The following is a 26,313-nucleotide window of genomic DNA, read 5'->3' on the forward strand; positions in this document are numbered from 1 at the left end:
ATAGAGCTAAATGCTGTGTGAAAAGGACACGTCTTTTGCTGCAGCCAGACCTGGCTTTTCTAGGGATTTCAACTTAAAATAAAATCAACTGAATTCCCCTATAGATTGCTGCAAAATGGATATGTTGAATCTATACCTGCTCCTTTACTTAGTAAACAAAGGTCTTACTTGAGCAAAAAGCAGGGAGTGTGGAATGAAGAATTAAAAAAAAGGTAGAATGGGCTGGTAGAACAGAAGGAAATCTACTAAGAATATTAAGAATCAGAGTTCCTCAGCGGTGGTTTGTTGTTAAACTTCATGATCTGATAGTTTTCAGCAATGGAAAGACAGCTTGTATTTTCTTTGCTGCAGCATCTCCAAATGCTTTTAGGTTTGTATTTTGTTTTGGCTGATTCTTTGTAGGCAAGCACTGCTGGGTGAGGGTGTTGTAATGGTAAACAGAAACACTGGTTACCTGTGCTATGAAAGGGAAGAGGTGGGACTGAAATTTACAGGTACATGGTAATGAGATGAAAGCTTAAAAAAGCATATAGAGAATATTTCAGTTTGTAGGTAAATGCACTTCTGATGCAGAGGTCCCGTGCACGCTGCAGTTCACAGCGCAGTGATCTCTGTGTGTAAAATTCTGCTCAGATGAAAGCTGAAATCCAGCTGAAGATGCTCTTCAATAACTAAAAGATATCCAGTCCCCTATAAACAGACTATGGCTTACATAACCTACCCTTTTAATAGCTAATGATTAATGGTGGTCATTAGTGCTATTGATCAGTTCACATTACACTGTTAATTGCTGCCTGCTAAAATAGCTAACAGCTATTTAATTATTTCACAGTCAAGAAAAAGAGGTCCTTAGCTGTCAGCCTCCTCAGCTGGAACACAAGCTTATTTTTATATTTGTTTGGTTCTAGACTCTACAGACACTGAACAGAAATTATTGCAGTTGAGACCTAGAATATTCCATGCAGTATAGAGGTTTCCATGTTAACTTCCAAAATAACTACATCCTGCTGAGTTATGGCCTTTCAGCTCTTCTTAAAGCAAGAGCTGAAGTCTTTGTAGCCTTGAAAAACAACTTGGAATAGTGAAATCTTCAATTCCCATTCAGTTTGCATTCCCATACTGATAAACAAGTTTTTGTAGGTCAAGAACAAATACATGCACAAGTGAATATGAATGTATAATTTATTTGAGGTGGACAAGTCACATCATTGAAAGTCACAAGTAACAAATCTTATCTTGACTTCGATTCGTGTTTATTTTATAGTTTGCAGGGGCAGTTTCAGAGAAAGTAAAATACAAAAGATAGGCAGCACGCATCACCATCGGATGCAGTTGAGGAAAAAACCTAAAGCATGAACCCTCAGAATGTAATTTAAACAGCAAAAATAAAAAAAAACATGATGGGATGAAAAAGATGCATCTTGAAGGCAAATCCACTGAATGGCTTCTTCAATTATTTATTGTTTAAAAGGTATGCAAACCATGGCACAGGCATATCCAACCCTTTCAGCTGCGAGGAAGAGAAAACCTTGTCCTAACATATTGCATAATTTAAAGTAATATACTGAAAATTTCAAGTAAAGGATTGTGGTCTGAAGTAAAAATTCCATTTCTTATTTAAAAAATTAGAAGGCTATCTGTTTTTCTTCTCTCCATCCACTGGTTGATCCATTTCTGAGTCATATTGGCATTTTTCCACACATTTCCTGGGGAACCAGCCTCGTTCTCTTATTCCACCTTAAGACATGAAAAATTGCATTAAATTGGAACAAAATATGAACCGCTACAGAGCAAAGACACCAGACTGGAAGAGACGTCAAGAAGTTACCTAGTGTATTTTCTTCTCCAAGGCAGGATATTCAAGTCATTGCTAATGTCATGGCCTGGGGATGCACCAAGTTCCTCCCATTGCCTAAAATGTTTTCATGGTTCTCCAAAGTTTTCTGGTTTTCTATTAGAAAATCTTTCCTAATGTCCTATCTCAATCTTTCTGTCTAGAATTCAAGCTCACAACTTCTCTTTCTGCACACCAGGGACATGGGAAGCAGCCAACAACCTTCTCTGCAACAGACTTTGTTGCAGTTAATGACTATCTGCACACACCCTGGGTTTCTCCTGTTTCCTTGTTTTCTCCAGGTAAATCAGCCTAAATCTTTCAGCTTTCCCTTACAAGTCACATTTTCAGTACTCTGATTATTCTCATGGTTTTCCTCCCAACCCTTTACAGTTATCTCCCTCTTTCTTGAGATGCAGTGAGTGCCTTTCAGCTGAGTCTCTGCCAATGTTGAGTATGATGGAAAGATCACTTTATGCATCTGGGAAGCTATGTGCTTTTTTCTTCTTCTTGCAAGTGTTGACTCATCTTGAGGTTATGATTGACTCTCTTTCCTCACAAGAACTGCTACTTAATCATTAATTTTTCCATCTTGTTTTAGTGCAGCTTGTTATTCCTGCCTATTTATAGCATTTTGTCATACGCTCTTAACAAATCTCATCTTATTTTTGAAGCCAGTATTATTTTGAGTTCTACTCCAGCCTCTAACACCAAGTTCCCCACCTGGACCACATTTCATTCAATTTAAAAAAAGTCATTTGATAGAGCACAGATACCTCCAGCTAATCTTCACAATGCAAACTATTACTGTGCTCATTCAAGGACTTTTTTAGGTTTCATGTTTGAAAGAATTCATTGATGTGAACTGCCAAAGCACTTCTAATCCACAAAGGCCTCAGACCTCCCATAGACAGCAAGAACACTTTCAATCTTGTGATTTCAATCTAGTGAGCCAATCTGCTGCCTGCTTCTCTTTTACCAACAAGGAATGTACGTGCAATGAATTCACCATTGCTTAGGAGAGACAACAGAATTCAACACACCCTCAGTGGAAAGTCTGGCATCTAAAATTTTAGCTCATTTCTACACAGGAGGGCTAAAGTAAAAAAAATGTAAAAATTCCAATGCAGGTGGCTGTGATGCTGTCTCTTTGCAGACCAGCAGGTGCCCTTAATGTCTTTGACAGCAGTAGTCAGGTATGTAAATGCATGTCAAGGTTTTTGGAATAGATCCCAAACCAAAGACATAACATCTCCTTGTCTTTAAGGTGTACAAAGAGTAAATGCGGGTCTTACGTGTATGTGGTGGGTGTAGGTCAGAAATCTGAATGTGCTTGAGACAGACCACTGTTGAAATATCAAAAAAAGAAATCACCCCTAACCTCTTTAGAGTCTAGAAGTCTAATTTTTCCTTAGAATATGAAGTGTCCCCCTTCCCATCCAACCTTTGATAAACTACTAGATGAATGTTCTTTCAGTCTGACATGTTCATTTAATATTTATAAAAACTGGTAGACCTACCAGATATAAAGAATAAAAACTACAGGTGTGGTTTTAGAGGAGAGGAACTAATGGCAATAAGGTCAGTCATTCTACATTTTTAAAAATGAACATGTAATATTGTCCACATTTCGAGACAGCTATAAACTTGACTTGTAATTTTCAAAAGAAAAAGTGAAAATAAATGTTTCATACCATCACCAGCTGAGTCGAGAATCTTCTCACCATACATCCAGTGTCTGAGGAAGAAAGTGTAACAGGTAATTAGATGCCAGAACTCATCTCAATATTTCTTTTAACCAAACATAAAGGTGTGGGGCCACTAACTTTAAGCCTCTTGTGGCTAAAATCAGATCCCCTTTACTCAGTGCAATTCTAGGTTCTTCAGTGCATGGTGTTGTGAAGAATGTTTTAACACCTTTAGTCACAGGGCAGCAGACACCACTGTAATCTTCTACTGCTCGATACCGCACCTATAAATTTGAACAGAACACAGCAATATATTATTCTAAAAGGAGTTACAGCCTTGCTGACAGTTTTATACCAAAAAAATCAATTCAAGCATACCATTAGATTTGAGCATAGCGTCAAAGGCTGTCAAAGGGACTCTAAATTTAAAATTAACTGCTTAACAATGAAGCACAGTCATCTTTATTCCCCCTTTTTTTTACTATTTGGAAACCAAGGAGCAAATGCAAAGCAAGCTAAATGCTAAGTTTAATTAAGCAGAGGTTGCAGCACACTGTTTGTGTGGAAACACAAAGTCTTAACTGCTATGTTTAAAATCAATAAAAGAAACAGTGTCAGCAATTACTTACATTTATTTATATGGATATTTCAAAGTCATTTCAGACCACAAATACTTACACTTCTTATTCGCTTGTCTGCTTTCTGTTTCAGTTGCTCTATCTATAAATGATTATAAATAGAAATTTAGGCAATGTTTTGTTTAAGAGGATTTGTGTATTCAACACAAAATGAAGTCAGGTATTAAAACCATTCAACAAACACAGGAAATACCATTAGCACTTAAAAGCCCTCACAAAAGCATAAATTTTTAGTCTATCAAAAATGGGAAAACATTTGGCAGAACTTCTGTTTCTTAAATATATGTATTACTAGTCAGTCTATTTTAGTTATTTAAAAAGCTGGTATGTTACTGTGAAGGAAAGTGGGTAATTGGATGGTGGGGAAGATTAACTTGAGATATCATCAAAGAGCAATTACCGTCAAACTGTACTGATGACAGCCATCTCTTACTGGCCAGTCCAGACCATCTCCCTCAGGAATCCCAGACCATGTAAACACTTGCTTGAAGTTCTTCCATTTACTTCCCATGTCATAGGGAAAAATAAAGGTCTCACCTGTTTGGTAGTACTGGATTCTGTCTTTGGCCTGAAAAATAGTTAAGAAATACGGTACATAAAAGCCCAACCTACAAACTGTAGTCGAGCAGCAAACATTAAGGCCAGATCCACCCCATGCTCTGATTTTATTTTATGGCTTTTCTCAAAGACTGCTGCCTGATTATTTCTCAGTTATGAAGACTTCCACAGCTCAGGACTCCTTGATTAACGTTCATGAGCAAAAGTCAACATTGATAGTGTCTATTCCACCTCTAAGAATTGCACAAATAGGCACGCTCCAAATCTCCCACGTTCTGCAACCAGGAGCTTTTCATTCTTTCAGTAATGATGACATCTAGTGGAGCAGGCACAGGAGAGTTTGTTCTCTTTGTTGCAATAATGTCATTTTATTAAACACATCTTACAGTCTGTGTTCAGTTTTCAGACGGGACATATTAGCAGACTGTGTTTTATAGTAAAAATTTTAACAGATTATTCCAAATTCTACTTGTAATAGGGTTTTTTTTCATTTCTGTTCTCTAATTTCATTCGCTAATTTTGCCACAGAATAAACAGAAAGACAACAAGATAATAATTAAAATGTTTGTGGATTTATAAAAAATAACTTGGTAGCACTGAATTAGTTTCCAAACATGAGTCAGTTTTGATTCTCCTAAACTTAGCTTCTGCTGCTTGGTTATATTTCTTTAGAAAAATCTTGTGAAAACCTCTATAAAGATATGGAAATTAAAAACGAATTTAAAGGAGAGAAGACTAGATATATTATTTTCTAGTACTTCTTCAAAACCAAGCAAAATCCTCCCAAGATTAACCAGGGAGTTAGGAAATGAGGAAAAGCATGAGCCAAAACATGCTCCCTAGAATGGGCAGAGGAGGTGGACAATTAAAGACACAGGCAGGTGTAGTGAGAAGCGAAGACAACTCAAGTTTCAGACAAAAACACACATATTCCAAGTAGATAAGCAAAGTCTCTCAAAAGCAAATATTGTTCTATGATCACACCAATTCCCCCAAGCAAAAAAAGAAAAATCTATACAGTTAAATGATTTCTCATCTATTTCAGTGGATTTCAGAGACAGTAAGGGAAAAGATGGTTGTAGGTGTTATATGAATTGAAATGACACCTTTGGTTTAAATCCAGAGAGGTGGAAGAAAAAATTGATTATTGTGAAAAATAAACTCTGTAGCAATACAATACGAGAATACTGTAATGAAAGTTTACCTTTTCTTCAATCCAGGACTCGATTGAAGTTTTATTTGTCAAAATTACTTTCATCTGAAATAGAAGTGTTAGGTAAAATTAGCATTGATTTTCTCCAGAAATACATTGGCTAGGCAATTAATACTTCATTAAACTATATTTTCTTTAAAGAACAAAATAACTTTTATACGCTTAACAGTAACATATAAAACACTCAAAGTTAAGATTCAGCATAGATACATGCTAATGCTTTCCTCTAGAACCACACACTTAGACAGTATCACACAGTATTTCAGTTTATGCTTGCAAGTGTATTCTTGTTTCCTTCCAAACATCTCAAATATTTGCAGTAATGTATCAGGCATGTTTATACCTATTTTCAGAGACAGGGGCATGTACTCCTGAAATACCAACTATTTTGCCTTTTCTAGAAAGTTTACAAGGCCCATCTCATGTTTTCTTAGTTCATCAGATTTTCACCTCTGAGTTCTCTCATGAAAAATAATTTAAGAACATGAGGTAACAACAGAGGAAGTGAGAGAAAACAATATAAAACCCTGGAAAAGTTACACAGCGACACAAGCTCTAAACAGCTGCTCCTGTCTCAATTCTGGATTCTGTTTCTGCTCCACAACCAGGCAAAACCTCCAGCTTTTAACTTCTCTATAACAGAAGCCATAAACTTACCTGGATAATGAACAGCATACCAACAGCAATAGTTGTTCCTAGTGCCAGTCCTAAGGCAAATAAAGATGCAGCAAATGCAGACAGTCCGAAGGGAATAATGGGTCGAGGGTCTCTTTTGGCTGCACTCATGTCAATCTTTACAGAACTCCACCCAAAAGATATCTGCAAAGGGAAAATATCATTCAGCTCTGGAACATTCTGACTGCTGAAACAAAACAAATTGCCAATAAGAAATCTGGCTCTGAAGGTAACTTCTAGCAGGTTTATAATGCAAGTGCAGTAATTAAAAACAAAACAACCCCACAACCATGTATTCAAAAGACTTTTCCTCTTCAGAAACATATTCTTTGCTAGATGTAGGCCTTCTCTACATGGAAAGCTAAACCAAAATCACCATCTTGCAAGCTCTACAAGTTAGGCCCAACATCAGCAAAAAAACCCCTGGACTCTGGCACATTAACAAAAAATGTATTCACCAGTTTCAGACAGAAAATATTTGCGTGGCACAGTACCCATTTTCAATAGAAACACTGCAGGTTTTCCTCTGAAAGCTTTAGCAGACAGCAGCTCTCAATATCGCTGCTCTGCAAAGACAACATGCAGCCTTCAACTGTTACATTCAGTTGATGTTTTCAAGCTCTTCATTGCAACCACAAAGGCTGAAATCAAAGCTCATAATCTCAACCATGGATCTGAGATAAGGGGATGTATTTCAGAATAAGCTTTGCTCATTGTTGCCGCAGTGAATTTTTTCCATTTAAAAACAAATCCAACATAATTTACTTTAGTTCCAAAAATAATGTACTTTTTTTTTCCCCTAGAAGAACTGGATGCAATTCTAAAAAAGTGGCAAGCAAAAGAACATAAATAGCATTTAACTTGTGTGTTTGAAATAAACAGCAGTTTCGGTGCCAGCCAAAACACAGCCTGTCTCTCTTTATATAAAGTGCTACTCAGAAACAGCTCTAGGAAACTCCCAATGATTATGAGAAGCAATAGGAAAAAAATTGAAAGAAAATAGAAGGAACTTTCTATGAATCCTCCTCCAATTATTGAACATACTTCTCACAGGCAGAGAGCAGAACTGAGAACACATGTTGAAAGAATAACAAGGAATTGCATGTTTCTTCTCAGGAAACCAAATTCTCTCATACTTCAGAGATAAACAACTTTCTGACACAAATAATATTTTAAGCATTCAATTATGTTTTCTTACTCTGTTGTAAAGCTGAGTGTACATAGTCATGACAAATATGAAAGAAGCGTGAATGCATCCCAGCGGAGCTAAGAGGAGAAAGAGAGTGAAAGATGCATGATTCTGGTATCCACAGCAATTGTTGATCCAAGGACAGTGGTGATCCATCTTCAGGACACATCTGTGAATAAAAAATATTGATGAGTATAAAGGACAAATATGAAGTTTTTCAAAAAGCTCAAAGGACAGCTACCTTTCTACTACTCAGCCTCCATCCATTCATTTAAACCCAACAATTTCCAACAGATCAATACAGTAGTTTCTTTTTTTGTTGCTATTCAGAATGATATCTCATGTTGTAGAGTGAAAGAAAGCAAAATAAAAATGCTCCCAAATCCTGCCCTCCCTAATTATCCCTCCTCCTCTTTACTGGAACTTGCTAGTTGCCAATAAACATCATATTCCAGAGCCAGGAGACATCAGCCTAGTATGGGATACAGTAGAACTATCAACACAATGATTAAGCACTAATATTATTGCCATATTTTTAAAATAAGCACACCAGGAAACTAGAGGGAATATCAATCCCTTGTGAACTACTTGCAGAAAGAACATATAAAGATACACAGCTTCATTTATTGCTGTGTATTGACCTTACACCACTGTAAGTCCTTTTCAAAATTATTCAATAAGTGTAAACAACCCAGAGACACTCTTGTATTCAAAATAAAATAGGTTATTTTGATGTAACTTACACGTGCAAACAAATACTTGATACAAGATTTGTCCACTTCTCAAATTGCATTGATTTAACTTAACAGGTATAAAACTCACTGATTATAATGTTGCAATTCATCTGCACCAAACCAAAGTGATAAACAAAGGACTGAATTGCAAAAATATTCAGCTCCTCCGAAAAGGTAATTGTTTTGGGACTACTGATCTTTGAAGCTTGTCCATTCCCAATGGGAAGTTCAGTTTCTCCCTTTTGAAAAATTGATGATTCTTTATCAGCATATGCTCAACTGCCACTGTACAAGTTCTTGAACATATAAGTATAAGCACAAGTGTTTCTGAAGAAGTTTCTAGAACTTAGCTAGAAACCTCACCCCACTCAGGTGGGCCACAAATCATGATTCCATTCATGCACTGAAACTTGCCATAGCATAGAAGCCTTTCAGCGACAATTTAAGTTACCTACTGCATTGCAACAGGCTGGAAATTCATGCAGAATGAGTTACTCTGGCCAGAGTTGAGGGGGTAGAAAATTCTTAAGAGTGTATCAGCAAAATGATTTGGAGAATGTGCTGCAGTTTCTTCTGTTTCACTTGACAAAAGATAAATTATTTAAATAACTTGTTTTTTGAAAAGCGAATCATCAGGATCTGCCAACATTTTCTATTAAGTCCTCGGTGTAAAGACTGTCACTCAAGGAAAAGAGTCTAATTTTAAACCTCAGGATGATGTGGCCAAGTTACAGCAGTGCTCTACAGTTTCAGCCTCTACTTCCTAAAAGCACAGACTGCCCATCCTGTGTTTATAGAAATAACAAATGAATGTGTATGCTGCAGTTTCCTTTTACCATGTTCTTTAATAGTCCTTCAGAGGAAGACCTGCCCAGTAAACCCAAGACAAAAGCAACTACAGCCTGGACTGAAGACAGCTGAAGTGGCTTGCTTTTTTCAAGCTACGCTAAATTCTAGTGCAGCTATTTAAAACAGAAGCATTCTTTACCTCAGAACAAGTCTGTTGGAAGACTAGCACATACTTTTAAAGTTGAACGAAAAGGATTATTAGTTCACTTAACACGCAGACTCCCCTCAAAAAAGTCCTTTAGTCAAGAGTAAGGAACAGTCCAAAATTTCCACTCAAATCACCACTTAACTCCCATTTGGAGAGATGACAGAATAGGCTTTTCTACTCCCTGAGTAGGTGAATGTCTAGACTCAGAAAAGATTGAAAGACTTTTAGGTAGTTACACAGGCTCACTTCCCTGAAAGAGTACTCCAGTGTTTTGTTAACACTGTCAAGAAGTTCTTAAGAGAAACCGATTTCAAGCCTAAAAGAAAATATTAAAGACAGTTTTATTTATTAAACTATAATAGAACACAGTAAAACCATATCAAAATCACACAACTAGAAAGTGGAAATACTTCAAACAGGTATAGTGTTCATATGGACGTCTTTTCAACATTCACAAAACAAGACTTGGAAGAACAAGTTATATTAATAGCTCATAATTACATTTGAAGCTGCTTTAATATGGACTTTAAAAGTTTAAAGAAAAACAGTACCTGTTACATTTTCGACAGTGGTGTGAACGTGGTGCCTTGTAAGACTGACACACTTTACAGTATTGGAGATACATGCAATCCTGAGATTTTTCCTTTAAACAGAGGAATAGACATGTTAGACGTTTATATAATTGTACTGGCAAAATGTATGTCGGCACTTTCCTAACCTAAGCATCTTTACTTTCTTCTCACAGGATGTGTTTCATAACACAACCTATTTAATGGTAGGCAGCAAGGAGAGAAAAAACAACAACAAAATGAAATAATCTCTTGGTTATCAACACACATTCGAAGTGCTGGTTGCTAAAAGAAATAAACAGTTCTTCCATCAGGAAGAGTGACTGTACACACACGGTTTCATAGTGAAGTTCTGAGAGTAAAAAAGAGCATAAAGCCTTTAGAATTAAAAAATAAAACGAAAAAAACCCAGCTTGTACACCTTGTTTCTTCATTTTATACCATGAGCCAACCTAAGCTTACTACTGAGATATGGTACTGGTAAGCATTAATGTTCAACTAACTCTTATTTACCACTCTCTTTCTCTTACACACACAAAGTATAGCAAGATGAGAGACAGGAAGGCTAGCAGATAGCAAGTACTGGCCAAAATCTGTTCATGAAGTGCAATACTCAGTTGTCTTTCTAGGACTACATCAGGATGCTCCTCTCACTAGACTCTGTCCTGAGAAATACTCCACAAGCAGAAATGTGATTATTACTAATATATATATCCTGCCCCTGGAACACAAACTCCGGGTGGTTGTCTGGACATACTGAACCTGTATTATTGACTACTACACTTTCAAGAGATCACTGAAGCCAATGAAATGCAAATTTCTACCTTAGCTTATAATCCTGTATTGAACACATGATAAACATGTAGTTTTCTGTCTCAGCTAAATTAAAATTTGCTAAATTAAGTTCTGGTAATCTTTATTACTACCAGCAAAGCCTTCAATACAACAACATCTGTGTGAGCATGCAGAAAACCCTGAAGTTCTCACTCGGGCTGACAGTGCTTGTTGCATTGAGCAGCACCTGTAACACATAACGAGCAAGGAAGGATTCCCGTTCAGCCCCAGATCTGACAGCGCTGGGACGGGACGGGGTAACCTGGAGCACTCTGGAAACACCGAAAAGCGGGACAACGTGGAGATGTCGAAACAAGCTCAGGAAGGAGCGGCCTGGGGAGGCGGGGGGAGGTGGCATCGAGATACGCGATTTGTGGTGTTTATCTGACCTCCACACGCTCCTTTCAGAGGCGGCCGGCACCCGGCACCAGGGCTGCCCGCGCTCCCCCGCCCAGCCCCGGGGAGGCGGCGATGGAACGGCAGCGCTTACCGGCGTCCACCCCAGCGGGACGTACCCCGGGCCCACAAACATGGCGCTGAAGTAGTTGTAGAGGATCATGACGGTCCAGTTGAGGAGCATGAGGAAGTTGACGCTTCCCCCGGCCGTGTCCAGGGGCCAGTACCACAGCGCGGCGTCCGCCATGGCGGTGGCGGAGCACACGGCCACCACGGCCAGGGCCACCAGCGGCCCCCAGTGGCACAGCCGCCGCGCCCGGGGCAGACCCCCCGGCCCGCCCATGGCCGCTGCTACCGCCGCCCGCCCGCCGCCGCCCCGCCGCCGCGCATGGCTCAGAACCGCGCCGGCTGCCGAGAGAGAGGGAGCGTCCTGAGGAAGGGGAAAGGGAAGGGGAGGTGTCGGGGCCCGCCGGGCCTCGGCCCCGCCCCACCGGGCCTGGATGGGAGGGGGAGCGGAGCCCGCGCTCGCCTCCGCCCGCCGGGGCCTGCGGGTCAGACACCGCCCCCGTCCGCGCGCAATACGGTCCTGCCGGGAAACAGCGTCCCGCAGGCGGCGCCGCAGCCTCGTTCTTCCGGCCGCGTTCCGCTGGAGCAGCGGGGTCACACTGCGGGGTTACACCGCGGGGTCCCGGGGCATGAGCGGGCCGCCTCTGGGACTGCAGCTCGGGCCGCCAGCGGGTGGCGGGGCGGCAGCGGCAGCCGGGCCATGCTGGTTAGAGCGCCTGAGCGGGGCCGCAGAGTTCCGCCGGAACCCGCGGCGAGGCGCCCGTGGGCGAGGGGGACGCCTTAGTGCGTGGCAGAACGCGGAAGCGGCTCGCTGCGGACCGGCTGAGCGCACCGGCTGAGCGTGGGGTCTCCGCGAAGCGCTGCGGGACCGCGGCCTCTCACCTCCTGTCCCCCGGCGCCGCCGCCATGTCCTCCGATTTCGAGAGCTACGAGCAGGACTTCGCGGTGCTGACGGCCGAGATTACGGGCAGGATCGGGAAGGTGCCCAAGCTGGTAGGAGGTGAGCGGCGGGCGCCTGCGGCGGGGGGCCCGCGGAGAGGCCGCGGCCGCCCGGCGTGCTGGGCTCCCCCCGCCGCTGCTGTCGCCCCGCACCGCGGGCTCATCCTGCTCGTCTGTAGAAGCCTCCCCGGCTCCCAGAGCCGCCGGCTTCACAGTAACAGGCGCTTGTGGCGGCGGCGGGGGCTGGTGTGACTGGAGCCTGCTCTGCCTCCGTGTCCCGGCACCCGAGTGTGTTTTCTTGCTTCTCACACAGCAGAGTCGGGATTCACCTCCCTGCCCCGGGTGCACGTCTGTGCGAGCAGCGACTGAAATGCCTTAAGAATAATCGGGCGGAATGTTGTTTTGTCGTTCAGCTGGAAGGCTCAGCCCTTCCCTCCTGACCTGCTGTGGGGCCATGCAAAGTTGGGGCGACCGCAGAGCAGGGTCAGAGCTGCGAGTTGTGACCTGTACCAGTGTTTATTGTGGTCGTGCCACAACATCAGTAACGGAAATCAAGCCTTCTTCATGTGGCATAGGCAGAATTTGTGCACGATTTAATCCGAATCTGTATTTTTGCTGCGTTCTCTTAAAATATTTGATTTGGGTAATTGACTGTGGTGACTCACATGTAGGAGCAGATTCAAAGAAATCAGCGTTCATTTACTTTAATGTGTTTGTCAGTAGCCTGCGGCATTCATGATCTGATTCATGACGTATCCCTGCAGCAGAGACAATAATTTCTGTAAGAGTGTTGGGGATAGAAAGCTGAAAATTATAATCTTTAACGAGTCCAGCTGAATCTTCCAGTGCATACAAATCAGTGCCCTAATACAGGGCTCCTAACACGAGACATATGGAAACTGACACTAGTGGCTTTCACTTCTGTCCCTCATAGAGCTCAGCTTAATGCCTCGTCTGTTTCCAGGTCATTAAATATTTCTGCTTCCTATGCACGTTTCCCAAAGCTTTAGGGTAATTAAACCATGGGAGTGGATATCATATAAGGAAGGAATGAACGCACACTAATGGTGTACTTTTCCATATGACTAAAGGCAAAAATATGCATCCAGGACTAGAGAATAACATCCTGCTTTTAGAGTAGGAAATGCATCATGAAGTGAAGCAGTGACTCTAAACAGGATTTGAGGTAGGTGCTCAATTAAAACATATTATTTCAGTGGAACATTAATTCAGAGGTCCAAAATAAATCTGAAATTAACAAACAGGGGGATTCTGAGTAAAAACGTGTCTTCTGATAAATTGGGATTCAGTGACCAGTCCCAGGCATGGTTAAAGGATGGGAAACTATGCCTTTTCGTTGGCCTAACAAAGCTTATTTGCTGTTGAGCTTAAAAGAAGAGACACGGGGGATAATTCAGTCACAATCTGCAGGTACTTATGAGGTAGAAAGCTTTTTCTGTTTTATAATGGGGACTTAGAAAATGAAGAAGGGAGCTATACAAAGCATTCCTGTGATTTAAACTTAGAACCGGTATAATTTAGTCTGCTCAGAAATTATATTTAACCTGTAAATGGCCACTGGAACAATTTACTGAGAGGATGCAGTGAATTCTTCACTAATTTAAAGCACCTAATCAAGGCAGTATTTCCCACTGCCTCATGAAGGGTTGTTCACTTTTAAAACAAACTAGATGTAAGAATCTCTTGTAGGAAGAGAGAGACACCAGAAATACACTACGGGCTCCTCTTCTGAAAATCTGTAGTGCTACACTGATCTCTGGAAAAAGAGTAGAGATTTAATTTCCTAATTGTATAGATTTTGGAAGTCATCAGTGTCTGCTTAATAGTAGGGAGAATATTCTGCTTAGTAGCAGTGGATTTCCATAATCCTCTCCTTATTCACTTAGGGAGACTTTGGAGCTTAAATATGAGATGTTTAAAGAGTATTGTCTTAAACACTGATATATGCTAGAAGCAGCAGGCTTTGAAATCATTATTCTTTTATGTGGCCATTAGAAGGTTTATTTTAGAATTCGCCATCCTCTAAGAGGAGAAAGAATGCATGTTCCCTGCAGGACCAGTAGAGTGGTACTGGGCTAAATGGCCTCAAGATAAGGCAATTTTTTGTTTTGTTTTTGTTGTTGTTTGTTTTTTGTTTGTTTTTGTCTTTTTGTTGTTTTTGTTTGTTTTTTATTTTGGGTTTTCTTAGTGGTTTTTTTTTGTTTTTTTTTGTTTTTTTCTTTTTTCTTAGAGGTGGCTTTTCCCTTTTTGGATTTGAGGCTGGTCATACATGGTTTGGACTGGCTTGCATTGTGAGGGCATTGTCTCCATTTTCAGGACTATTCTGTCTTTCATTAGCAAAAAATCAATTTAAATCAATTTAAAACCAAGTTGTACTTTTAGCTAATAGAGGCATTTGACCACCTGGAAAAATAAATCTCTGACTATGCTCAACACTTTAATCAGAAATATTTTTAAATACACATTTTTCCCTTGTTTCTTAATAGGAGTATTTGCAAGATCTTTGCTTCTTCATCACTGGAAGTTCCAGTTAGTTCTTCTGGAGATGGCTGGGAGAGCCTCAAAAAGAGGATTGTGAGGTGGGAGGGGGACGTCAGGAGAGATGCAGGTGAGGTGTCAGTTTTCAGCAGCAGTGATTTGAGAGAGATTGCTAATGGCCTTCTTCCTCCACGCTGGAAGAAGCAGGATGAAAAGGTGTAAGGACTTGTGTTTCTTCTGTGTAATACAGAGAGATCTCCATGAGTCTAGTGACTGGTTTATTTCCTTCTGCTGCACAAGATGGACCTGTTGTAAGCTTCGTGTTCAGTTGAATTGGAGAAATACCGGTTAATTGTTTTTGCAACATTCCTGCGTTTGTTGTTGTCAGGACTTGATGCTGTCTTGTGTTCTGGGAGGATGATGTCTCAACAAACAATCCTATTGTCACAAATGCATAAATAGTTCAGCAAGAAATGTAACAAAGAGACTCTGATACTACAGAAACAATAAGCAGCAAGGACAATAGAACATCTTGGGAAGAAACGTCTTGCGTTGAGGCAGACATCATCTGGAAAATTAAAGTGTTCTAAATAGAGAAATGGCTTTTAAATAGATTTTCTGTGATGCTGCTGCAGGTCTTTGAAGAAGGAGGATCATTGGCTGATGTGTTTTATTAATGTGCCTTGGTGTTTCAGAGAAACATCTATCTTGCGATTTGACCAAAAATTTGTATAAATTGCCTGATCTGAAAGAGAATTTTATCTGCACAAATGGTGATACTTGGTCTTTTCCCAGCTCAGTAGCCTCTGGGTCATGATAGTTCTAGACTTGAGTGTTGTCATTCTTCTGATACTCAATACCTGCATTTTCTACTGGGCAATCAAGGCACTATATTTCAGTGTCTGACAAATTTAGCTGAAGAAACTCCCACTTTAATTTTCTCTTGTACCCCTGTACTGCAGTTGACTCTCTTCATTTCAGGTCTGGCTCATTACATTGTGCCTCTTGAACCCAGTTTTATAACCCAAAGAGAGAAACACATGTATCGTTCCAGTTGTCTCTGCTGTTGGATTGTAACTTCTGGCAGTGATGAACATGTAAACCACCTTGGCCAGTGTTGCAAAATCTGCAAGTGGTCTATGCACTGAAGCCCTTTGTTACTCAGTTTCTTCCTCAGCTTGTACTAATAAAAAGAAGTGATTCCATAAGCAATGAGACTACTCAGTCTTGGTCCAGATTTATTTTAATATCTTTATTTGTTGTGAGATCACACCAATGCTGTGTTATCTTTTTACATTTCTAGACAGATTTCTGCTTTTCTGTAAATGCTGCTTACACTTTGGTAAGCTTGCTTTTCCTTACCAAAGTGACCCTGCTGGATCATGCCACCCCTTATTGCTCTAGAGACTAATGATATTGTGTGCCCTAGAGCAGGGGTGTCCAACTCATTTTCACCGGGGGCCACATCAGCCTTGCAGTTGCCTTCAGAGGGCCAAATGTAATTTTAAGACTGTATGAATTAATAAATAGAAAATAAATACATTTATACAGTCCTAAACTTACTGGCCTAGAGGATCAGGAGTTGCCACAAGATCGGCTGCTTTTTTGGAGATCCGTAAGATGTTGCTCCAGAGCTGCAGCACTGGGATGTTGCCATGTGCCTGCTTGCACATCTGTGTTTGAAAGAACAGCAAAGGCCTGTTGTCTGAAGGCCTTCGCTCCCAGCAGTTGCCTTAGTCACCAGCTGCATGATTATATATTGATAAATCTAGGATGATGTCAAAATGGAACTCCGGAGTGAGGTTAAAGTTTAATTAACTAAACCATTGAAGATCAGTTTCAGCCAGACCTCCTGTGTACTAAGGGGTTTTCCTTCTTAAACCCCTGTACCTTAATATCTCTGTGGCTGGGTAAGATCTTACTGGTCTGTGGAGTAACAGTTCTTGTAATCACAAGTATACACCAAATTTGTACAGCATGAAGTATCTTCCACAAAACCCCAACTCTGTTCCCTAAATTTCAGGTTACTTAACATGTATGGAAATTGTAATCCAGTAAAACTTGGGGAAATGCTGAAATTGCTGTGGTACATTTATTTTCTGCTGCTATATTTTAAAATTTTATTTCAACTTCAATAAAGTGGTATTGTGTGTTTTGTATCTTATGTTGTTTTTCCTTTCGTCCATCGTCATCTTGCCCACCTCCAAATGAAGGAAAGAACAGAGGTGTTTTGGAATACTGGGTAGGAGAATCAAAATGTGTGGGCAAATAAGTGGCAGATTCTCTTTTCTTTTGGGTTTAGTTATGTTAGGTAGATAAATCACTAACCGTTACATTTTCTGGCTTGCGTGCCATCATGCGAACCTGGTGGGGAATTAAAAGAGGGCGTTGCTTGCAGAGAACTAGAAATGCTGCACAGAAACGAGCATTTCCTGCCTCTTCTGCTGTAGTAGAATCCACCAGACATGGCAGCATGAATTCCAGATTTGCAAGAAAGATGCTGGTTTTTTGCATGGCTTTAGCTTTGTAGAGAGGATTACTTGCTTAAATTCTGTGCCTCTTTCAAGGATAAGAAGGGAAACTGGGAGGATTTAGAGGTGAGCTCTTAATTTCTCGTGTGTATCACTGGCAGAATTCCCTTTCCTTGGGGGGCTACAGTGTTCTTCAAGGTTCTATTCTAGCTATGTTTTGCTAGACATAGTGTTGTATCCTCAGAAGACAGCTTTTCTAGTCCTTGAATAGCTGATTATTTGCAAAGATCTCTGCATTATCTTAAAGGTGAAAAGATGTTTCTGAGCCTGACCCTCTCTGCAGGCAGAGCTCCAATGCATGTAAGTGAAGAAGGACAGATCATGATGCTTGTGTGTTCTTAAATTAGAGTGTGGAGTATCTTATGTAAAGGAGAAAACAGATGGACAGGGCCCTGTGGCAGAGCAGTGGAAGGGTTCAGCTGGGACATGACTTGCTTATGCTGGGGATGCTTCATCAAAAAATCTGTGGCAGTATAGTCCTTCCAGTAGTGGTTATGTTGCTTTTAAGGAAGGTTGTTTTAAGAGCACATTTTACTTTATATGGCAAAAATTCTGGTTTTGCCTCAGCATCCCCTGATTCCTGCCTATGGCACTAAGTTTGCTCAAAAAAGTAAAGCATTTCAGCATGTGATAAGCTAAATTATATTAATTTAATAAAGGGAGTCCCTCTTGAAATTCAGTGGCATGCAGAGGATCAAAGGAGATAATCAGATAGTTTCTTCTGGTGTTTAGTATGACAGTTCTAGGATACAAAGACATCATGTGGAAGAGAAGCAAAGGAATTCAGCCTGAAAAAGAAAATTGTGATGTCTGAATATACACAATAAAGTCTCTTGTGCCAACATAGACTTATCCAGCATGATTTCTGGGGAGCAATGACTGTAGATACTTTTCTACAATTCACTTTCTGTATGTTTCATCAGGCAAACCACCAGCACAGATGTCTCATGATGCTCTTGGTGTAAAGGGTTGTGCGTGCAGAGTTTTGGTTTAGATTGGATGTTAGGAAAAGGGTTGTCAGGCATTGGAACAGGCTACCCAGGGAAGTGGTGAAGTCACCATCTCTGGAGGTGTTTAAAAGGGGTTTAGATAAGGTTCTTAGGGACATGGTTTAGTGCTAGAGTTAGGTTATGGTTGGACTCGATGATCCTGAGGGTCTCTTCCAACCGAAATGATTCTGTGATTCTATGAATGTGTGGATTTACAGTCAGAAGAATGGAAGATGTGGCCATGAGAGTGGCAGGAGGTGGTGCAAGTGGCAGTGTTGCAGCCCTGAATGCCCACAGGAGTTAGGCAATGTGGGGACTTTTTGTTATTCACTGTCTGAATATTCCTCAGAAAGTCCTCTTCCATTCTGTAACAAACCAAGTGGTCAAGCAGTTGGAATGTTTGGCAGATATGATGCTGAATGTCAGTTCATATTGGATGCTCTGCCTGAGAATGGACGGCTAGAGGCAGGTTGGAAGTCAGACATGCTCTCTATAGCTGGGGTATAGACTTGCTGGGGAACCTGGTGAATGATGATTGCTACATATAGTCTATAACTGATTCTAGGCGTTTTTTTTACATTTGTATCTTTTATTACTAATTTTTTACTGCTGCTAGAAGACAGTGGTTTTCTATGGCATTTCATGTTGTTTTTGTCAAAGCAGAAGAAACGAGGTTCTACAATAAGCACAGGAGCAGAGGAATAGAAACCTCATTTTTCTTCAGTACCTGGATTCATTATAAGTGGGATTTATAAGTGGGGTGCTTGGTTTTGTGCATCTCATATTTTGCAAATAAATAGGATAAGCCTTTGTTCTTAAATATATATATATTTTTCCATTTGATGTAAGTATGTGTCTTTTCATGCATCAGTACACACCCAGTAATCACCTGCTGAGGCAGAACTACACCTGGAGCAGCTCTAACTGCTTTCCTAACCAGCAAATGCTGCATAGCAAACCAGAAGACATTAAGAATTCTCCAATCTCCTTTTTTATTTTTTTTTTTTTAATTACTAATGTGAGTATTGCAGTGTTTGATCATATCACACAGCATAAATCCCTGAAGTCAGATTTAATTGATACATATAAGCTTTTGAAATGGTCTATTTTTCTTTCATGGCAAGAGCACAATTATATTGGTATTTTCACAATTCTGTTTCAGATGACAAGAAGCAGATGGTTGCAAATGTTGAGAAACAGCTCGAAGAAGCAAGGGAACTGGTACGTTTTGGCTTTTCGTATGTTAACTGCAAATTCCTAGGGAAAATAATAGGCTCATTAGTGGTAACATTCAAAACACACAATGCCCTAGAATACTTAACAATAATATATTAGAAAATGAAATAATATTTTTTAAATAGTTCTTATTTGAGGCTATGGAATATCCAACTGGAATGTAGCTTTTGTTAATCTTGTGTTAAATGATTTAAAGTTTGCATTATTACTGTGAGCTATTACAGGCTGCTACAGGCTTTGACTTGTGGATTAGGTCTTTTACTTGAGAAACTGAATTAAATATTTGCACACCTGGACTGTTTATTTGACCCATGCACCTCCTTGATTTAGTCTGTCTGATGGTGCTGTAGAACAGGAGATCATTTTTTCTCTTTGAGCAAGTGAGGCGTAAGTATATTTAGGTGTTTGAGGTCAAGGGAGCAATAGTAGTATAGGTTACTGATCTGAGAAGAGTAAAAATGTTAACCAAGCATTAGTTAGTGATCTGCACTGACAGAAGAAAGCAGTATGTGTTAAGCAACTGTGACTTCTTTAAAAAATTTGTTCCCATTACAATGTGTCACGTCTTCCATCTGGATGGAATATAAAAGTAAAATTTTACAAGTATGGGGTAACTGAGCAAAGGGTGTTGGTGACGTTGTTGACTTCTTCCCACATAGCCAATAGTTCCTTGCCTGAAGTTGCTTTTGTTTGTTGCTTGCAAATGAGTTTGGTCTGTCTAGTGTCAGAAATGTAACCTGACTGTTAGAATAGGGAAACAAAATGAGTTATTCTTGCCTGAAAATTCTTATAATTGAGCAACTTGAACCAATGATTTCGTTAATAACCAAACAGTAAGGATTTTGGTATTCTTAGTGAGAAACTTGGTAAGATTACTGTCCCATCTCATAGGATGTTCTGAAGTTCGAGTAAGGCCTTTCAGGCACTTTCATATTCAAACAGCTGAAAGAAACTAGAAATCTAGAAATGTTTTTCATCTCTTTCAGTACAACTTGACATGGCAAAAAAAAGCATAGCCGTATGGGGAAATTGTAGCATGGCTGGTCTGATGAAAAATAATTCAAATTTTGTTTTCTACACAAAGTAAGATTGGAAGGAGCAGAAATTGAGTTAATGACTCACATCAGAAAAAGATAATCTAAATTTGTATTTATTATAAGATTAAAAAGTAAATCCTGTGTCTGTACTTTTATCCTGATGATCTTCATTTAATGTACTGGCTTTTCTTTCACGCTTTTGTTTCAGATCTTGTTGCTAATGCTGCTAGACAGGTGCTTAATTCAATTATTGGCTTTAAGCAATTACCTCACATGTTTGTGATTAATGTCAAGGCTTGGGTTTAAAAATCAATTTGAACAAACCTGCTAATAACAGAACTGATTAAAAAGATCCTCTTTTAAACTAAAGGCTACAGTGGAAAATCAAAATAAGCTAGATTTCTTGCTACTGATAGTTTTCATATGTTGGTTTGCTTCATTGTCTTGAGTAGTCAAAGCTGGGTTTAGCTGATTTTGGTTGATTTCCTTCTTGGCTAGGAAACAACACTCTAATGTATTATAAATATTATTGTAGAGATAATTTATTTATATTGACTAACCATTGATTGTTTTAAAACATTGTCTGCTTTATTTGGGTAAAAACACTGATGGAATTGATTTGATCTATGTGCAGAACTGACAGCAAAACTTTTCAGGCTCCCAGGCTGCATTTTCAGCCAGCACTGAGATCTCTGGAGAGAAATCCTGCTGTTCTGCATCCTGTGTAGAGCATCATGTTATTTTTACCAGGTTTCTAAGAAAGGTGAATGTTGTGATAATGCTTGGGAAGTTCTTTGAGTGTAAAATCTAACATGTGCTAGAAGAGTTGGAATTAGCATTTTTTAGTGAAATTTTGCTTTTAAGAAGAAAAAACTGTCTGTGCATTACTTGCTTTTATGTTTCATGAAGGACACATCACAAAATTGCCATGGTGCAAATGCTAGTTTATTCTTATTTAGCTTTTATTTATTTATTTATTTATTATCAGATCTCTATTTTAGTTCCAGGACTTTAGGATCAAAGTAAAACAGCCAAGCTTACAAGTTTCAGAAAAATGTTAGCGTTTCTCCAGAGCAATTTCTGTGTGGAAAAATTCCTGCGAGAGAGGGAGATTTATTTTGGAGTCTCAATGGACATCAGCAGCAGCGCTGCCTTACTTTGTTATACTTTTGAATGGCACTGCCAATGTCTGCAGAGCTGACTGCTGAGAGTGTACTGGGTGGTGTCAGGAGCAAACCTACTGGGTTAAACACCTGAGGAGCCTTAAGGATGGGGCCTGGTTTTTGACTGTGGGCAGGAGTTGGGTGCCAAAATGCTCAGCTTCACCACAGAATTGGCAAGTTTGAACATAAGCAATAACAGAAATGCTTTGCTCTTCAGTTTTCTGAAGAAGACTTGGGCTTCTACAGATGTTTTGAGATTTAAGTGTCAAGTTATTTTTAGATTTTCTATTAGAAGAGTTTAGCTCTGTTCTTACTTTCGTATGAAAAATTTTATGACCAATAATATGAGGCCTGAAAGTGAAGATGCATGAAATTAGGTTGCATTTGGTTTCACACCTGCTTGGGCCACTTTCTTCTGTATGACTTTGCATGGAAGTTTATCAGCCCAGCCACAAAATGTACCCATTTAATCTCATGATGACAAAAAAAAAAGCTGTTAAATGTTGTCAGCCTAAATATACCTGCATCATCATTGTTTCTTGGACCTTACACCCTCTGATACTGATTGTCTTGAATGAACATTTTTGATTTCATGGACTCTGGTCTGATCTTTGCAGCAGATTCTGCATTCACTGGGTGATAGTTTCATTTTTATGTACTAGATAAGAATTGAGGCTTCATCAAAGCATCCCAGCCTTCACATACAACTGTATATACATGAGAGGAGTGTTTTCTCTGTTTATAGAATGTTTGAGATCAAAAATATTGAGATGAGATTGATAAGAAATAAGCCATTAATTCCAGCTATCTGTTTAATTTATAATACCCCTTTGGAAAGTTAAGCCTGAGCCAAAGAACTGGGTAGAACTAGAAATTGCTTTGTATGTTTCAGTTCATTACTGACTATTTAATTAAAGTCTGCTTTACAGTTTATTACTGAATATCATTTTGTATAATCAGAATAGATCAGGCGGAATGACTTCTGAGTATCTGGTAATTCCATTGATTCAATTCAGATGCTTTCCTTACGATATGAGGATGAAATTTCAAAGTCTAAGCAAGCGATTACATAGGAATAAACTATAGCTGTCCCTTGTGAAGACACATAACTAGTAGCTTGGGACCCTAATTGAAAGGCATTTCTGTTCCAATGCCATATTGCTCAACTGAGATCAGCAGGAGGTGAGTAAATATTGTTCCAGGTGCCTACAGCAACCAAGGAGAAGTATTCTTTTATCGGTTTAGAGTAAGCTGGAAAGATTTTAAAAGGCAGGTAAGCGATTCTTCAGCTGTGCAAAGCAGAATTCCTGAACAGACAGCATCATGTAGTGGAGGCTCTGTGACCCAGTGGGCAGGTAATTAGCAGGCAGCTCAGCCCTGGTTTGTAATTCCTTTTGATTTTCTGTACCTCTGAGCCATATTCCTGCATTTCAGGCCCCTTAGTATTCTACATGGCAAGAATAAACAGAAAAAGCTTTTGAAAGATACGATCTGCCTCTGATGTTTTAATGCATTCAGCTGTATACAAGTTCTTGAATAGTATTGTTATTAAACCCCCAAATTCAGCTCTTTAATATACCTACAAACAGATTTGGGATGTAGGTTTAGGCAGTCAGTTTAGGCTTTGTAATTCTGCTGAGCAAGCTGTATTTGAAAGAACAAGAATTATTTTATTAAACATAGTGGCTGGTGGTAACTAAAACTTTAAACATGTACATATATATACGCATGTATACATGTTTTTATATATATATATATATATAAACACATATACATGTTTATATACACACTGATACCTGTCTGTGTGTATAAAAACAAATAAAATACTTTCTTCAGCCAAGGATTTCCAAAACAACACAACTAGATGGAGGCAGCTTTCTTCTGAACTGTGTTCATTTGCAGGAAGTTATTTAACCACAGTTTTACTATTTTCTTGTAATTAAATATATGCATCACATTTGGAATTGAAATCCAGAAATGTTTGACTAGAATCATTCCTTCTATGTATTAATATTAATTTTGTCATCTGTGTTAAGATTTTGATAAATGATTTATATCCTGCAGACTAAACAATGTTTTTCTTGATAAGGAAGGAATGCTTCTTAGAATAAATTCATCGTTGCTTTAATTTGCATGATTTGATTTACGTGTCCCCTCTTTGTTTTCACTTGCTAGCTTGAGCAGATGGAACTTGAAGTTCGAGAGATCCCACCTCAAAGCCGAGGAATGTACAGCAGTCGAATGAGAAGCTACAAGCAAGAAATGGGAAAACTTGAAGCTGATTTTGTGAGTTTTTAACATATTACATAAAGAAGGAATCAATGAGAATTTTTAAAAATAATAATGCAGTTATTCAGGCAACTGAGAGGGTATTTTTGGCTAGTGTGAGAGATGAGTTCTGCGTGTATCTTGCTGTATTTATGGACAGATGAAAACCAAACTGGGGAAGGGAAGCTTTTCTTTTTGTAGCAGTCTCACATGAATATTCAAGTTGCTAGCCTTCTTTCCCTTTGCCCTGGACCTGAAGTGTTTCTGTGCCATTAAACATTGTGAGTGTTCATGCTGTAGGAAAACTAGTCAGCTTTTAATCCTGTTTCTCGAGGAATGATTGGTGGAGCATGAGCATTAATACGCAAGTATAGCCTTAGCAGAAAATAATGGTTCGTTTATGACAGCTTGTAGTAATGTGGGCAGTAACATGAAAAGCAATATAATCTCCAGTACATGGAATTTTTGAATGTAGTTTATCTCTTGTGCACTGCATTTCTTAGTCTCTGTGATTTCTCTTCTGTTGCAGTTAGATTCTTCTTGGCTTTTGTATAAATCCATTATAAATACTACATTTTTTCAAGTAATGGATGCAAACTAACAAGATTTCCTTGTCTAGGGGCTTCTGCTACAGTTATCAGTCCTTTTTTGTGACGAGGATTTGCACTGAATAGATTTACGTAGAGACAAAACTGTTTCCTTTAAAATTCTGAAAAAGTTCAAAGGGATTGCAAAGTGTAGGAAAATGCTATGTTAATTGGCAGCAGCTCAGTTCCTCCAGGGTAGGGAGAAAGAAATAACTGTTGGCAGTATTTTCCATTCACTGGAAAACTGTGAATTTCCTCAAATTGCTGGCAGCAGTTTATTCCTTCAGGGGAGGAGAATCGATGTTTATACCTGCAGCCAGGAAACCCAGCTGACTGTTGCTCCTCTGTGCTTCTGCCAAGTCGAGAAGTGGCACATAAATGTATTAGTTAAAAGATGGTTGCAGTTTTGTAAAGTTTGTGGAATGTTAGGGTAAAAAGACTTGCATCAAAATTTTGAGACAAGTTCCTGCTGTTGTGCTGTTGGAAGTGCGTATGGTCCTACTGGCTCAACAGTGGCTTCCAAGAGAGAATGATTTCTGGACCAGTAGTGAATGCTGTTTGTCTTCTCAGATGTGGGAGAACTCACTTTCTGCATATATTTGTTGTTGGCCTATTTCTCTATGTAGGAAGAAGTGGGGAATTGGTACTTCCATATTCTCAGACAATAGGGAATGGGAGAGTTCAGAACCGGACACTACGGGAGAGGAGAAATGAGTGTGTGTGGAAGAAATGCGTCAGAGCACTAGGAGTGAGGTGATCAAAAGAATGTCAGTTTGTGTTCAGAGTGAAGGAGCGGAAACAGCATGAGAAAGGGGAAGGAACAGATTGTAATAGTGGGAAAATACCAACAGCCCAAAACCCAAGGATGGCATTCAGCGTAAGACCAAGGAAAGAAGGTGGAGTGAAGGATGGAGCAAAGTACTGAAACAGCTATGCTTGGAAAAATCTCAGTTCTATAGAAAATAGTGTTGTTACAACTGTATTTCCTACATAATTCTAGTTTCTAAGTACTAACATTTTTCTAAGTTTGTATGTGAGGCATTGAGAATATTTTTGGATTATTCTCATCAATGGCAACTTATTGGAAACTATATAACAAAATGATTCAGTTGTGAGTTCAAAGAGGGAAGCAGAGGAAGGAAAGGAAATGTTATTTTCACTCCATAAGCTGCAGGACCATTGAAGGTAGGAAGTTGAGAGTATTTGCTGAAATGAAAGTGTGTTTGAGTGTTATGCCTTAATGCTGTCCTGAATGAACTGTGATCTGTTTGACTGTAAGCAAAGCCTATAGAGTTTATGTAAGAGCTTTAGCAGGCCTCTAGAGAAAGCAGATCTAAGTACTTCTAAAACAAATTCACTTTTATAGATGAAGGGAAATTCTTAACTGGGAATGATACTGGCAGTTTTGGGTTAGGATCAGCTTACATATTTGCTGCCTAAAGTTCTTGGCTCTTCGAAAAGGCACACAGATGTGAGCTTGCAAAAGTTAAGTGTTATTCTTTATAAACGGAGCTGGAATCTCAGCTGGATCCCAATATATTTGGTTTGGCTTTTCTTCCTGTGTGAAGCAGTGTGCACCGAGAAGAGGACATTTCTCAATCATCTTGAAGTGTGTGTTTCATTTTAAAGAAATGATCTCTGTGAAATAAATTGCAAAGAAATATATACGTCAG

At 39.5% G+C, this 26,313-nt stretch overlaps 2 protein-coding genes across 13 annotated transcripts in view; one reads left to right on the forward strand and one right to left on the reverse strand.

Annotated features, from left to right (window-relative positions):
- Window positions 1-1,164: 1,164 nt before the first annotated feature.
- On the reverse strand, window positions 1,165-11,857 carry ZDHHC6 (zDHHC palmitoyltransferase 6). Of its 2 annotated transcripts, none has more exons than XM_080347692.1 (10): window positions 11,420-11,857; window positions 10,078-10,169; window positions 7,805-7,964; window positions 6,589-6,750; window positions 5,923-5,976; window positions 4,561-4,728; window positions 4,201-4,242; window positions 3,661-3,806; window positions 3,529-3,572; window positions 1,165-1,737 (listed from the first exon to the last, which is right to left on the reverse strand). In XM_080347692.1, the coding sequence occupies exons 1-10, from the start codon at window positions 11,666-11,668 to the stop codon at window positions 1,634-1,636; spliced, it is 1,221 nt and encodes a 406-aa protein (XP_080203818.1). In that variant the 5' UTR covers window positions 11,669-11,857; the 3' UTR covers window positions 1,165-1,633. The 2 variants fall into 2 exon arrangements, with proteins under 2 accessions (XP_080203818.1, XP_080203817.1); XM_080347691.1 differs by having other exon boundaries at window positions 7,805-7,872; window positions 11,319-11,857.
- Window positions 11,858-12,189: 332 nt separating this feature from the next.
- Window positions 12,190-26,313, forward strand: part of VTI1A (vesicle transport through interaction with t-SNAREs 1A) — a 265,072-nt gene continuing 250,948 nt past the window's right edge. For all 11 annotated transcript variants that reach the window (XM_080347515.1, XM_080347520.1, XM_080347518.1 and 8 more), the window contains exons 1-3: window positions 12,190-12,391; window positions 19,512-19,570; window positions 23,961-24,071. In XM_080347515.1, the coding sequence (XP_080203641.1) occupies window positions 12,298-12,391; window positions 19,512-19,570; window positions 23,961-24,071 (264 nt within the window). In that variant the 5' untranslated portion in view covers window positions 12,190-12,297. The remainder of the gene's footprint in view (window positions 12,392-19,511; window positions 19,571-23,960; window positions 24,072-26,313) is intronic.

Source organism: Nesoenas mayeri (assembly GCF_963082525.1).
Source record: "Nesoenas mayeri genome assembly, chromosome: 7".
Classification (NCBI taxonomy): domain Eukaryota; kingdom Metazoa; phylum Chordata; class Aves; order Columbiformes; family Columbidae; genus Nesoenas; species Nesoenas mayeri.